At 44.6% G+C, this 12,608-nt stretch overlaps 1 protein-coding gene across 1 annotated transcript; it reads right to left on the bottom strand.

Annotated features, from left to right (window-relative positions):
* Positions 1 to 9,782: 9,782 nt before the first annotated feature.
* On the bottom strand, positions 9,783 to 12,149 carry LOC119206690 (uncharacterized). The gene is made up of 2 exons (XM_062558244.1): positions 11,305 to 12,149; positions 9,783 to 11,226 (listed from the first exon to the last, which is right to left on the bottom strand). Exons 1-2 carry the CDS (start codon positions 11,803 to 11,805, stop codon positions 10,246 to 10,248), a joined length of 1,482 nt encoding a protein of 493 aa, XP_062414228.1. The 5' UTR covers positions 11,806 to 12,149; the 3' UTR covers positions 9,783 to 10,245.
* Between the last annotated feature and the right edge of the window lie 459 nt (positions 12,150 to 12,608).

Below are 12,608 nucleotides of genomic sequence, written 5' to 3'. Positions count from 1 at the left end.
TGCCAAAATGATGTCACTAATATGATCTGTCAATGTGGTGCAGTGAGCCCAGTTAACCGGGGAAGTACCCCACAAGATGATTTAAATGACCAACAACCAAGAATCCCATGAAAAACCTCTTTGCAAACAGCTCATTGCAAACAGCTACCCATTTCAACCAAAACATTTTAATTAGGATGTGGTAGTAATTTGCATTTGGTTTAATTGCACCATTTTATTACTATCCCTCCTGATTTTTATTTTCTCAGTAACTTTGAATGACCATCCAAATACTTGCAAGCAAAGTATGGAATTAGTCAAAAGATTTTGGTATACGTACAGACAAATGTGAGGTGAACTTTACCAATAAAAGTGAAATGCTGCACAGGTCTAAATAGGGATCCACATTGTTTCTGTAACTTGAACACTCTAACAGAATTAATTTACATGAAATGTATGTTTTAATATATAAGCTGTAGCCAGCTTCAGGACTTTTTTTACATAAGAGCAGAGCAGTAGTAAGTAGCTCCTCAGGTGAATATCAGAAATTTGACTGTCTCAACCTACATTCATTAGGTTCCTTGAAGAACATCAATGCTTGTAGGTGCTTCCCCATAGTATCAAAAAGATGTATGAATGCTTTGAAAAGAGATAATCAACTTGTTTACGGTGAGTGTTTATGAAGGTTTTCTGTATGCTGGTGTGAGCATTAGATGTAGCAGATGGATTTTTGACCATCACTGTTATGAAGGTAGTATTGGGAATGGTCTCACTCAGGACACCATTTGGTTGGGCCCAGCATAAGGAAAATGTGTTGTTTAATAGCTAGTGTGAAATTAAATCATTGACATCAATAAAATTATTAATAATCGCTAATATAAAATAACGGGGCACCATCCTAAACAGGGACTAATAACCAAACTATAAATCAAGTCTTATAATTGATATATATACATATGTCCAAAAAAATCCCAGAAAACTTCATTAAAGTATAACAGGGTTTATTAACTTCCAACAATGCTAATCTGATCAATAAGGAAATTGACAAAAGCTATTATATCCTAATATCTTAACAACAAATAAAAACATTAATTCATGTAGGTGGAGGGGAAGGTGTGTATCTGTGAGATAAGGAGGGAAGAGCTAAGGAAGGGAGCTAGCTGGAAGCTAAACTACTGACCTCATGGCAGAGGTGTTGGTGCAGGCTGTGTTTGTACACCACTTGTGTTCCTCACATAGTTAACCTGTCTGTAGGTAACTATATGTGTTGGAGGGATAGGTGTATTTGTTAGTATTTTATAAATCAAAGAAAGAAAGAAACTCAAAGAAAAGCATATCTTAGCCTAGAAGAGTGAGGCATGATAGCAATTTATAAAACATACAAAATCTCTAATTAAACAATTCAGTAACATCAAAACAAAAAGAACGACACAAGCTAATCTAACCCAGACTTAGCCTTACAGTGCCTTGATAGGGTTTGCTCCTCCAGTCTCGTTAAACTCAGTGTCTGCTCGGTCCTTTGTTGGGGGGATCGATTGGGGATCATGAGGACTGTTGGGTTTCTTGGTGGCACAAAAGCGGTTTGTGCTCTTGTAACACCCAAGTTGAATTGAAGGGGGTAGTAGAAGTTTTCCTTGGTGAGTTGCTTGGGCCGGAAGTGAAGACTGGGACAGCCAGACTTTTCTGGAGCAGCTAGGAAATGGTTTGGGTTGGAGAGGCCTGTTTCATTCAAATATATATGTTGCAGTACTTGTAGGCAAACCTAACCCTAACATTGAGAGCAGCTAACACTGGTTCGGATCCCATCACTATGCTGTGACTCAATGTTTACTTCGCTCAAACCATCTTCTGGCTGCATTTCTTCTTGTTGTGTCTCTTTCCCATATCTGGCCTGGCCTCCCTATAACACACACACACACACACACACACACACACACACACACACACACACACACACACACACACACACACACACACAAACCCCAAAGATGAAAGGAGAAGAGTAGCTCCATTACCAGCATTACAGCAAGTTGCTCAGACCAATTGACAACAACAAAATGCCCCTGAAAAAGCATTTTTTCTCCCCCAAATTTGAGTGCCGTACTTACATCTAACTTCATTTTTATAGACCACAGGCTATTTTCTTCCATCTGGAGTGTGGCAGCCAGAAGGGCATTTGATATCCTCCCATGCACCATCAAAGTGGACAATATGCCTCTGTGACTGGAGAGCAAATCCATGTTTTCTTGAATGCATACAGCTTTTGACAGATTCATTTTGTTATGGAAAGTCTATATTTATGTGCTATCATCAGTGGGTAAGGAGCTCATGCAGTACTTGGGAAGGTAATGTGATGGGAGTAATTACAAAGAGTGTGTGGCCTCAGTAAGCCGAAGCATGTCTGGAATCCTGCGGCTCGTTGGCTCGCAAGAAGAGCTCCAATCTCTCATCCAGTGTCTTGTCTTTGTAATGTCTGCTGTGGTAAAGTACTGTCTCATTGAGAAACTCAGCACCTTCTTAGAGGTACTGGATCACAGGCTCCACTGGTGCTTGGTGGCTGGACAAGTGACATTTCAATGATTTCTGTGCCATAATGGCAAGTAACAACTAGTAATTCGGAGGTACTTTAATAATAATAATGGTAGATATCATAATGTCAATGATGATATTTTGAAAAACATGTTTTGCATTGTTCCATTGTCTCTAAGTCAATACTTTTTTTTGGAATGTGTGTTGGTGAAATAAGGTCTGTGATTAACACAAACTGCATAGTTTTGACTATTTTGTTCTACCATTTAAAATAAATTAGATTATAGATAGATTATAGATTAAAAAACACTCTGGCTTTAGACGCTTTTAAATAAAAAGAGTCTAATTGAGACATTGCTTAAGAGTTAAGTTAAGTGTTAGGTTGGACTTATGTTTGATCACCAAAAACAATCATGATATTAGGGGCAGTAAATAGAAAAAGTTAAAATACTTTTTAGGATGGACCATTATTGTTGGAATGCATTGATAATTCCAAGTATTGTTCTTCATTCTAGCTCTTATAATATAATTTCTATGAATCATAAACTTTTAAACTTTTTTTTCAGGTTCGCCAATCTTTCAGCTAGAGACAGCTTGATATCTATTCTACTTTTTTCATAATCACTAATTATGTTTCATCAGTTTTCAGTCCTTTTCCGAGTTTTACATGGGTTTCTATGTAGGGAGCTTCGGAATGTTCTGGAAATCTCGAGTGACAGCAGTGTCAGAATCTGGTAAAAAATGTCACTTGTGCCTTTACGGCCACAATATTTACTTTTCAGGCTTCACTTTTGGATCAAAACAATGCAGTGCTTGTGCTGGACGGACTCATATGGATATGGAATCCCAAAGTAATTTACTTTTGTTGTGAGGAACCTGAGAGTGAGACAGTCTGTCTCAAGCCCCATAGGCTCCAATACAAACCTGGCGACATACAGTATTTCTAATAAAAACAAAAGGTACACGTAAAACTGCTTGTAGAGCCGCTGTAAGACACAGAGAGACATGTAAACCACACTGATGCGTTCGGTAGTCTTGTGTCTCTCAAAATGAAATCATATTTTGGCTACCCTGTATAGTTTTTATCCAGGGGACATTTGTTTGAAGTGTGGATCCCGTGTAAATCACTATCTCTCTCTGCCCTGTGAGCTTGTTAGTCACCGCAGATGCTCCGTTGTCACAGTTACTCACAGACACGCGCTGCTCTGTCTTGACTCACAGTTCATCCGTATTAGCTGATTAGTGCAGCCTGACATGACTTCCTTATCTCCACCTTCTCTCATCATTTCAAAACAACACCCATGGAGGGAATTCTTACTGTAATGTTTGATGAGGCCCATCAATTAATAGCTTCTTTGTTTGAATAACAAATATTCTGTCTCTCAACCCCCCCACTCATTCACCCAATACCATCATTTCAAAATAAAAGCTGCAATGATTATCTGTAATTTAACGATGAAGCTTAGGATAAAGCTGTTTTGTTGAATACTTATTGCTCTTTCAAATAGTACTACAACCACTACTAATTGTTGGAAGGCATTGATGCATTCCAAGTATTGTTCTTCGAATCTTTATTCAACTTATTATTATTATTCTATTTCTTCCGCCGCACCCTTCAACTCCTTCACACTTTCAGCTATTAAGACCATTCAAATATTAAAATCCTTCAGGAGAGGGCAGCTATGAGCTTTTTAGCTCTTATAATTTAATTATTATAAATTAAAATCATCAACTTTTTAACATGGTTTCCAATGGAGCTCATTTTCAAATCCTCTCAAAACTTCAACAACTTTCTACTTTTTCAGCTTTTCCAATCTTTCAGCTAGAGACACCATTTGCCTCTAGCTCTAACCTGTTCAGCTGGTTTGTAGCCTCGTGCACACTCCTTCTGGCTGTTTGTATATTCACACAAGCTTCTAAAGTTCAGCTTCATTTGTCATTCAAAACGACCTCTTGGGACCTCTCCATGTCACACATCTCATGTGCGGTGTCCATGCGGTGCAGTGAGTCTGTTGCGTCACTTCCTGTCGACAGCGTGTTTGATGTCATTGAACTTTTACAGAGCTCTAGCCATACCAAGTTGATTCTGTCAGCATATTGTCAGTACAAGCGGCGAATTATCTACGTGAGACGTTTAAACGAATAGTTTCCTATATGTTGTTTAGCGTCAACGCTACCTCTTTTAGCATTAGCTTAGCAGCTAACCTTGTGATGTCTTCCCTCCCTACCACCCTGCTCTTTTTTGCTCGGTGTGTCACATGTTTAGCTATTCCTCTGCCTCCCTTACGGATAATGGTACATGTAAGAAGTGTAGTATATTTGATCGGTTGGAGGCGAGGCTTAGTGAGTTAGAAGCACGGCTCCGCACCATGGAGGCTCAGTCAGTAGCCGCTGTTAACCAGCCACTATAGTGCGGGCCACATAGACATATCGTTTGCTCCTGCTAACCCCCGAGCGGCCGGGTGACTGTCCGGAGTAAGCATAAGTCTAAGTCGAAGCACAGGGTTAATCACCAACCACTTCACGTTTCAAACCGTTTCTCCCCACTCAGCGACACACCCGCTAAGAAGCCAACTCTGGTGATAGGTAGCTCCATTCTGAGGAACGTGAAGTTAGCGAAACCAGGAGCCATAGTCACTTGTATACCCGGGGCCAGAGCGGGCGACACGGAGCGGACCGCGACACGGAGCTCTTCGGCAAGACGAAGGGTGGAGGTATCTGTTTCTACTTCAACAACAACTGGTGCAACGACGTAACAGTGATCCAACAACACTGTTCTCCTGCTCTGGAATCTTTTATCATCAACTGCAAACCCTTCTACTCCCGCTGTGAGTTTGCTTCATTCATCCTGGTCGGTGTTTACATGCCGCCGGCGGGCAACGTGCACGAGGCACAGCGGACACTCGCCGACCAGATACGGCGTGCGGAGCGGACCAACCCGGACTCTTTGGTTATTGTCCTCGGTGACTTTAACAAAGGAAACCTCAGCCATGAACTTCCGAAGTTCAAACAATTTATTAAATGCGCGACCAGAGAGGAGAACACGCTGGACCTCTGCTACACTACAGCAAGCAGGGCTTATCACGCCGTCCCTCGTGCTGCGCTGGGACACTCCGACCACGTCATGGTCCACCTGATTCCTGCATACAGGCAGAAACTAAAGCTCTGTAAACCTGTGGTGAGGGAATCCAAGAAGTGGACCAGCGAGGCTCTAGAGGATCTTCGGGCGTGTTTTGACTGCACAGACTGGGATGTTTTCAGGACTGCTTCTGACAATCTGGATGAGTTCACAGAGGCTGTAACTTCCTACATCGGCTTCTGTGAGGACATCTGTGTACCATCATGCACCAGGGTGAGTTATAACAACGACAAACCCTGGTTCACAGCGGAACTCAGGAAACTACGTCTGCAGAAGGATCAGGCATTTAGGAGTGGGGACAAAGACCTGTACACAGAGTCTAAATACAGGTTCAGCAAGGCGGTGAGAGACGCTAAACGACTGTACTCTGAGAGACTCCAACATCAGTTCTCAGCTAACGACTCTGCTTCGGTTTGGAGAGGCTTTAAACACCTCATGAACTACAAGCCGAAAACCCCCCACTCCATGAATGACCTCCGCCTGGCATCTGCCAGGCGGAGGTCTGCAGCTGAACGAGTTCTACTGCAGATTTGAAAGACAATGTCCTGTCTCCATCCCCCACAACTCCACCACCTCCCCCGACCCATCAGGTGCTCACACCTCTGGACTACTCTCCCCTCCCCCACTGCCCCTCTCTGTCTTGGAGAGTGACGTCAATCGGCTCTTCAAAAGACAAAACCCCCGGAAAGCAGCCGGTCCGGACTCAGTCTCGCCCCACACCCTGAAGCATTGACCAGCTGTCTCCTGTGTTCACCGCCATCTTCAACACCTCCTTGGTGACATGCCACGTCCCAGCCTGCTTCAAGGCCTCCACCATCATCCCTGTTCCCAAGAAGCCCAGGATCACAGGACTGAATGACTACAGGCCCGTCGCACTGACCTCCGTAGTCATGAAGTCCTTTGAACGGCTAGTCCTGTCCCACCTAAAGTCCCTCACCGACCCCCTCCTGGACCCCCTGCAGTTCGCCTACAGAGCCAACAGGTCTGTAGACGATGCTGTCAACATGGCCCTCCACTTCATCCTCCAGCATCTGGACTCCCCAGGAACCTACGCCAGGATCCTGTTTGTGGACTTCAGCTCTGCCTTCAATACCATCATCCCGTCTCTACTGCAGGACAAACTCTCCCAGCTGCACGTGCCCGACTCCACCTGCAAGTGGATCACTGACTTCCTGTCCGACAGGAAGCAGCACGTGAAGCTGGGGAAACACGTCTCTGCCTCTCGGTCCATCAGCACCGGTTCCCCCCAAGGCTGCGTTCTTTCCCCTCTGCTCTTCTCCCTGTACACCAACAACTGCACCTCCAGTCACCAGACCGTCAAGCTCCTGAAGTTTGCTGATGACACCACCCTCATTGGACTAATCTCTGGTGGGGACGAGTCCGCCTACAGGTGGGAGTCTGACCACCTGGTGACGTGGTGCAGTGAGAACAACCTGGAGCTTAACGCCCTGAAGACAGTGGAGATGGTCGTGGACTTCAGGAAGAACGCAGCCCCACCTTCCCCCCTCACCTTGGGTGACTCCCCCGTCACCACTGTGGACTCCTTCCGTTTCCTGGGCGCCATCATCACCCAGGACCTCAAGTGGGAGCTGAACATCAGCTCCATCACCAAAAAGGATGTTCTTCCTGAGGCAGCTGAAGAAATTCAACCTGCCAAAGATGATGATGGTGCACTTCTACACAGCCATCATCGAGTCCATCCTCTGCTCCTCCATCACTGTGTGGTACGCTGCAGCCACAGCCAAAGACAAGGGCAGGCTGCAGCGTGTCATCCACTCTGCGGAGAGGGTGAATGCTGCAATCTTCCGTCTCTTCAGGACTTGTTCGCTGCCAGGACTCTGAAGCGGGCCAGAAAGATTGCAGCCGACCCCTCCCACCCTGGACATGAACTGTTTGTGCCCCTTCCATCCTGCAGGAGGCTGAGGTCCATCAGGACTAAGACGTCCCGCCACACGAACAGTTTCTTCCCTTCGGCAGTCGGGCTCATCAACAGAGCCCGGGCCCCCCCTGACTGACTCTGACTCCCATGCTCATTCATCACTGTGTCACTTTCACTTGTCACCCGTCACTTTGTTTAGCTGGTGCACTTTATCCTTATTTTTATTTCTAATTTTATCTTATCTCCTCTAACTTACTAACCCATAGCTTATATTTTGTATTTTATTACACTTATTCTATTTTTATCTCATTTGCACTATGTTGTCTTTATTGTACTGTCTTCATGCACCTTCCGCCAAGACAATTTCCATGTATGCACAACATACTATGGCAATAAACGTTTCCTGATTTCCTGATTCCTGATTGAGTCTCATCTTAAACTGCTGGCTAAGGATAAACGTAAATACAGTAAGATTGTAATTCATGTCGGCGGTAATGACTCCCGGTTACGCCACTCCGAAGTCACAAAAGTTAACGTGGAATCGGTGTATACATACGCTAAAACAATGTCGGACACCATAGTTTTCTCTGGCCCCCTCCCAAACTTGATCAGTGACGACATGTATAGCCGCATGTCGTCATTCCGCCGCTGGTTGTCGAGGTGGTGCCCAGTAAATAATGTGGGCTTCGTTGATCACTGGAAGACGTTTTGGGGAGTGCCTGGTCAGATTAGGAGGGACGGCATCCATCCAATTCTAGATGGATTCTAGACCTTTGAATTTCTACTGCCAGAATCTCCTCCTCCTGCCAAGGGTTTCTACAGTCGATGTTTATCAGATGCCGCTGTAGCCTCATTTAAAGAAGCCATTCCCTCTGCTCTAAGTTCAGTGTCATGTCTCAAGATATCAGAAGACTCCAGTGAAAACTTCAGTCCGTCACAAATCGACCATCTTGTCGATACTGCCACAGGCTCTTTGAGAATGGCACTGGACGGTATTTCTCCCCTCAAAAGAAGAATGGCAACAAGAAGGAAGTTCGCCCCTTGGTATAACTCTCAAACTCGGAACTTAAAGCAAACTGTGCGGAAACTTGAGCGGTTATGGCGTTCCACCAAATCAAAAGGATCTAGGCTAACTTGGCAAGACAGCGTTAAAACATATAAGAAGGCTCTCCGTAACACAAGAGCATCTTATTACTCATCATTAATCGAGAAAAATAAAAACAACTCCAGGTTTCTCTTCAGCACTGTGGCCAGACTGACAGAGATGCAGCGCTGTCGAGTCGTGTATTCCTGTGGACCTCAGTAGTAACGACTTTATGAACTTCTTCAACAATAAAATTCTGACTATCAAAGAGAAAATTAATGGTCTACTACCGCCAAACGGAGCCGACCCGTCCTTGGATGTAGGAACCTTGGACGCAGCCGTTGGCCCTGATACCTACTTGAATGGTTTTTCTTCCATCAACCTTGTGTGGTGGAAGATTTTGCACAGACAATCGTGAAGTAAGAAACAAAGGCTCCGAGTCAAATATGTCTTTCTCCGTTTATTTCCTTGCAAGGGAAGAAAAGGTCACAGCAGCTACATGCTCTGCAGACTGTCATCAACCAACTTCTTGCCCCCTAACAGAACGAGGCAGTTCTTATACACAAGTTCAGTTATCGGTGGCGTCAACAGAAACCTTGACCACCTTGTTGAGTCTCTACAGCCAGGATACTCAGGACAGCTAGTTCATGTAAGACACATCAGTTCTTTGACCATGGACTCGCCCTCCTAACACTTGAAAACAAATCTGGTTACACACATACAACCTACTTTGTTTAGTCTATAGAGCTAGGACGCTGAGGACATTTATCAGTGCAGAACACTTCAGCTCTCATACCATGGCCTTTCCATCTCAGCACTTGCAATTAATAAACGGGTTATACAAATGAATCATTTTAGAAGAGTTACATATATTTTTGCCATTACATTCCACTCTTTTGATTATATAATAATCACACACTATGCATCAATTTAGGATGCCTACTTTAAAACATTTACGATCTGATATTTACCACATCAAATATCATAAACATGCACATCCGGACATCGCTCACAAAAATTGGCCTGTCACAGAACAAAAACTCCCTACAAAAACCCTCCAAAATGGGGGAAAATAGGAAGAAATCTGTTAAGAGAAGAAAAGATTGAAAACCTTCTCCCAGGATTGAGCATTACACCCCAGATGTCATGTGTACAGTATAACCATTTACTCATAGGAAAATAAAAAGTTTAAATCACAATACCAGAACTTGATTTACTATCACACAATATAGATATAAAATAGGTCATTACATCAATCATACTTTCGTGACACACTAATAAATGCGGGGATAAAAGCTGTTTTTGTGAGAATTTCACTTCTCCTGGTTTAGCAAGCTAATATGGAACAAAAGATTTAGAACACCAGGAATGAACATCCTCATGATAAAAAACATAAATGTCACGATGCTTATGTGTCGAGGTCGTAACAGTTAAGGTCGTCAAGGGAGTCAGAGTCACTGTTGGGGTTATTGTCAGAGTCATGTCCAGGGAACAAGTTTGGTGGTGAGTCATTAGGTGACACCAGGCTGTACATAGCTATTTGTTTCGCAAATAGTTGGGCAATCGTATGACGGATCAATGGGATACCGCAAATTACAAAAGCGAGGAGAGCACAAAGGATAGTAGCTACTTGTATCATTGTTCCTTTCCATGAATACCACAAACGTGTGAGCCAATCTGGGGAGGGAGTTTTGTCTTTTGCCATAGATTCCCGAAGTCTCGTATCGCCTGATGGATAATTCCTTCGTCTTTGTCATTTTCAGGGATAAACGTACAGCAATATTCTCCTACGATAGCACAAACACCTCCTTGGGCAGCGGTCAATTGGTCTAGTACCATGCGGTTCTGCATAATCATTAAACGCATGGCAGTCATTTCCTCGCGAATACCCTTAAGGCCCGCTAGAGTCATGTTTACAAAACTTTTGAAACGGTATTCAACTGTTTCTAATCGTAACGTGTTTTTTGCCACTCCTGTCCATGGAAACAGTCCCCACAAAACTTTAACTGATGTACTGGCGTGTTTGAACTCATCAGGCACATTGCTGCCCCAGACAGAGTCGTGTGGTTCAAAATTGACTTCCGGCTTAAGGCCAGTGTCCAATGCGGCTCCTCGTTTCGTTCGTTTGTTTGTCACTGTCGTAGCTGCGAGAATAAAAGTATGATCAGTAACGCGAACGGGGGTGCATATTCCACTCCACTGCGGAGGTAGAGACACGCGGAGGGTGGTGCCACACAGCCACCATCCCTTGGTCACTGGATAAGTCCCGTTCTCACCAGGGAGAAATGCGAAATGATAAACGGAACAATTAACACCTAGTGGACAATCTTGCGGACGTAATACAGTAAAACCCCAGCCGGAACATGACCATTTTTGGAGATGAATGGGCACATTTGCGGCCCTTTCTGCAATGCCCTTGGCTTGGCAAAAGCTTACGTTATGGTTTTTGGCGCAGTCATTTCGGAAAGGTGGGAATTTGTCATAATTGCAATTTAAATCTCCAGTGGAGAATCCCCCAATGAGGATCGTGTCACACTTAGCAGGGTCTGTTTGTCCCACCGAATGAGTCCCATTCCGAGCATAGCAAAGGGGAAACCGTGTTTGGATTTCCTGAGCCTGGAGGACAAATGTAGATGTTTGGTTAGCTGAGTACTGTTTGATATCGTGATGTTGAGAACAGACTGAACTATTTACCTCCTCCCATGGAGATAGGCTGTCGAAATACCAAGACGTTCCGTTGCTATCGAATACAAACACGTCCTTGTCGGGCTTATACCAGCCACTACTTGAGAGACCGCAGAAACAACCTTCAGACTTCCCCAGGGGTGCTACCGTTAACTGTGGTTGATTAGAGCTAATGGGTAGCAAAGAACATACATAACAGTTGGAAGCATTTTCTCTTGTCGCTACGTGTTTAGCATAGCGCCACCACATATTTGCAGAATATTTGTTCAATGGGTTTATCCCATTTTCAAACCAGTTGTCTAGGCGGGTCAGTCCTCGCTTGGTGCGGTTGTGAATGGTCGAGTTAGAGTCAGTCTTGTTGTCGCGTTGGTCACGTAAGTTGTCTAAATGTTTCTGGTGGAGGACAAAATATGGAATTAGCACAAATAAAATGACACCTGCAAATAAACAGATGGTTACCCGAGGTCCCCCCAGTCGTCTGAGGGGACTCCATGGGCGTTGTCGCTCCATGATAAGGAAAGAACCACTCTTTAGGTAGCGGACTACGGAATCACGAAAAGATGCTGAGATACAATGAAACTGAAGCAAGCAATAATATGAATAAAACTGTGGTGACACTAACGACTACTGTGTCTATGTGGAGGGGTCCTGGTCGTGTTCTTCTTCTTCTGTTGGTCCGCAGGTATACGTTGGGATGTGGAGTCTGCCAACCTTCCTTCTTGTGAGGCATCCGCGTTGTAGACAGTCAACACAGATCACAATGCACTGTGTGTCTGTCGGTCAACTGCCCGTTGTGAACCCGTCCGTGGTCACTGCAACGGTGGTGTCGGTTGATTGACACTTGTTGTTGGGGTAGGGTCGCCTGAGCCCTCTACAGGTACTGGATCCGGAACCTTCTTGCAATGGGATGCGTGGATCCAGGTTGCCCTTTCCGCTACCTTGACAGCTGTTTGGGTGACCAGGAGAATCTGGAATGGACCCTACCACCGCTTAGCTTTCCAACTCTTTCTCCTGAAATCCTTCACCACCACGAAGTCACCTGGTTGCAGTCGGTGTAACGGACCCGTTGCTTCTCTCGGAAGTGCAGCTACAACCTGTTTTCTTACATCAGACAAAGTGGAAGACAGTCGAATGCAATAGGTTAACATGTCATTCTCGCACAGTGTGGTGGAAGGAAGTGGTGTCCCTGGAGCTTCCACACCAATATGGGGAGGAACTGCAAAAAGGATTTCAAATGGGCTTAGGTTGCTGCGTGTTCGTTTCCTCATTCGCATGTACATCAGAACCAATGGCAGCGCTTTTGTCCAAGGTAG

The sequence above is a fragment of the Pungitius pungitius genome, chromosome 16, assembly GCF_949316345.1.
Source record: "Pungitius pungitius chromosome 16, fPunPun2.1, whole genome shotgun sequence".
Lineage (NCBI taxonomy): Eukaryota > Metazoa > Chordata > Actinopteri > Perciformes > Gasterosteidae > Pungitius > Pungitius pungitius.
This window is presented reverse-complemented; position numbering and strand designations above follow the sequence as displayed.

What these genes read in the sequence shown, in the direction of transcription:
- LOC119206690 (XM_062558244.1), bottom strand. Translation starts at nt 11,805, where the DNA reads ATGGAGCGACAACGCCCATGGAGTCCCCTCAGACGACTGGGGGGACCT. An exon ending in GCCTATCTCCATGGGAGGAG is followed by an intron (nt 11,227 to 11,304) that starts GTAAATAGTTCA and finishes TTTGTCCTCCAG; the next exon opens with GCTCAGGAAATCCAAACACG.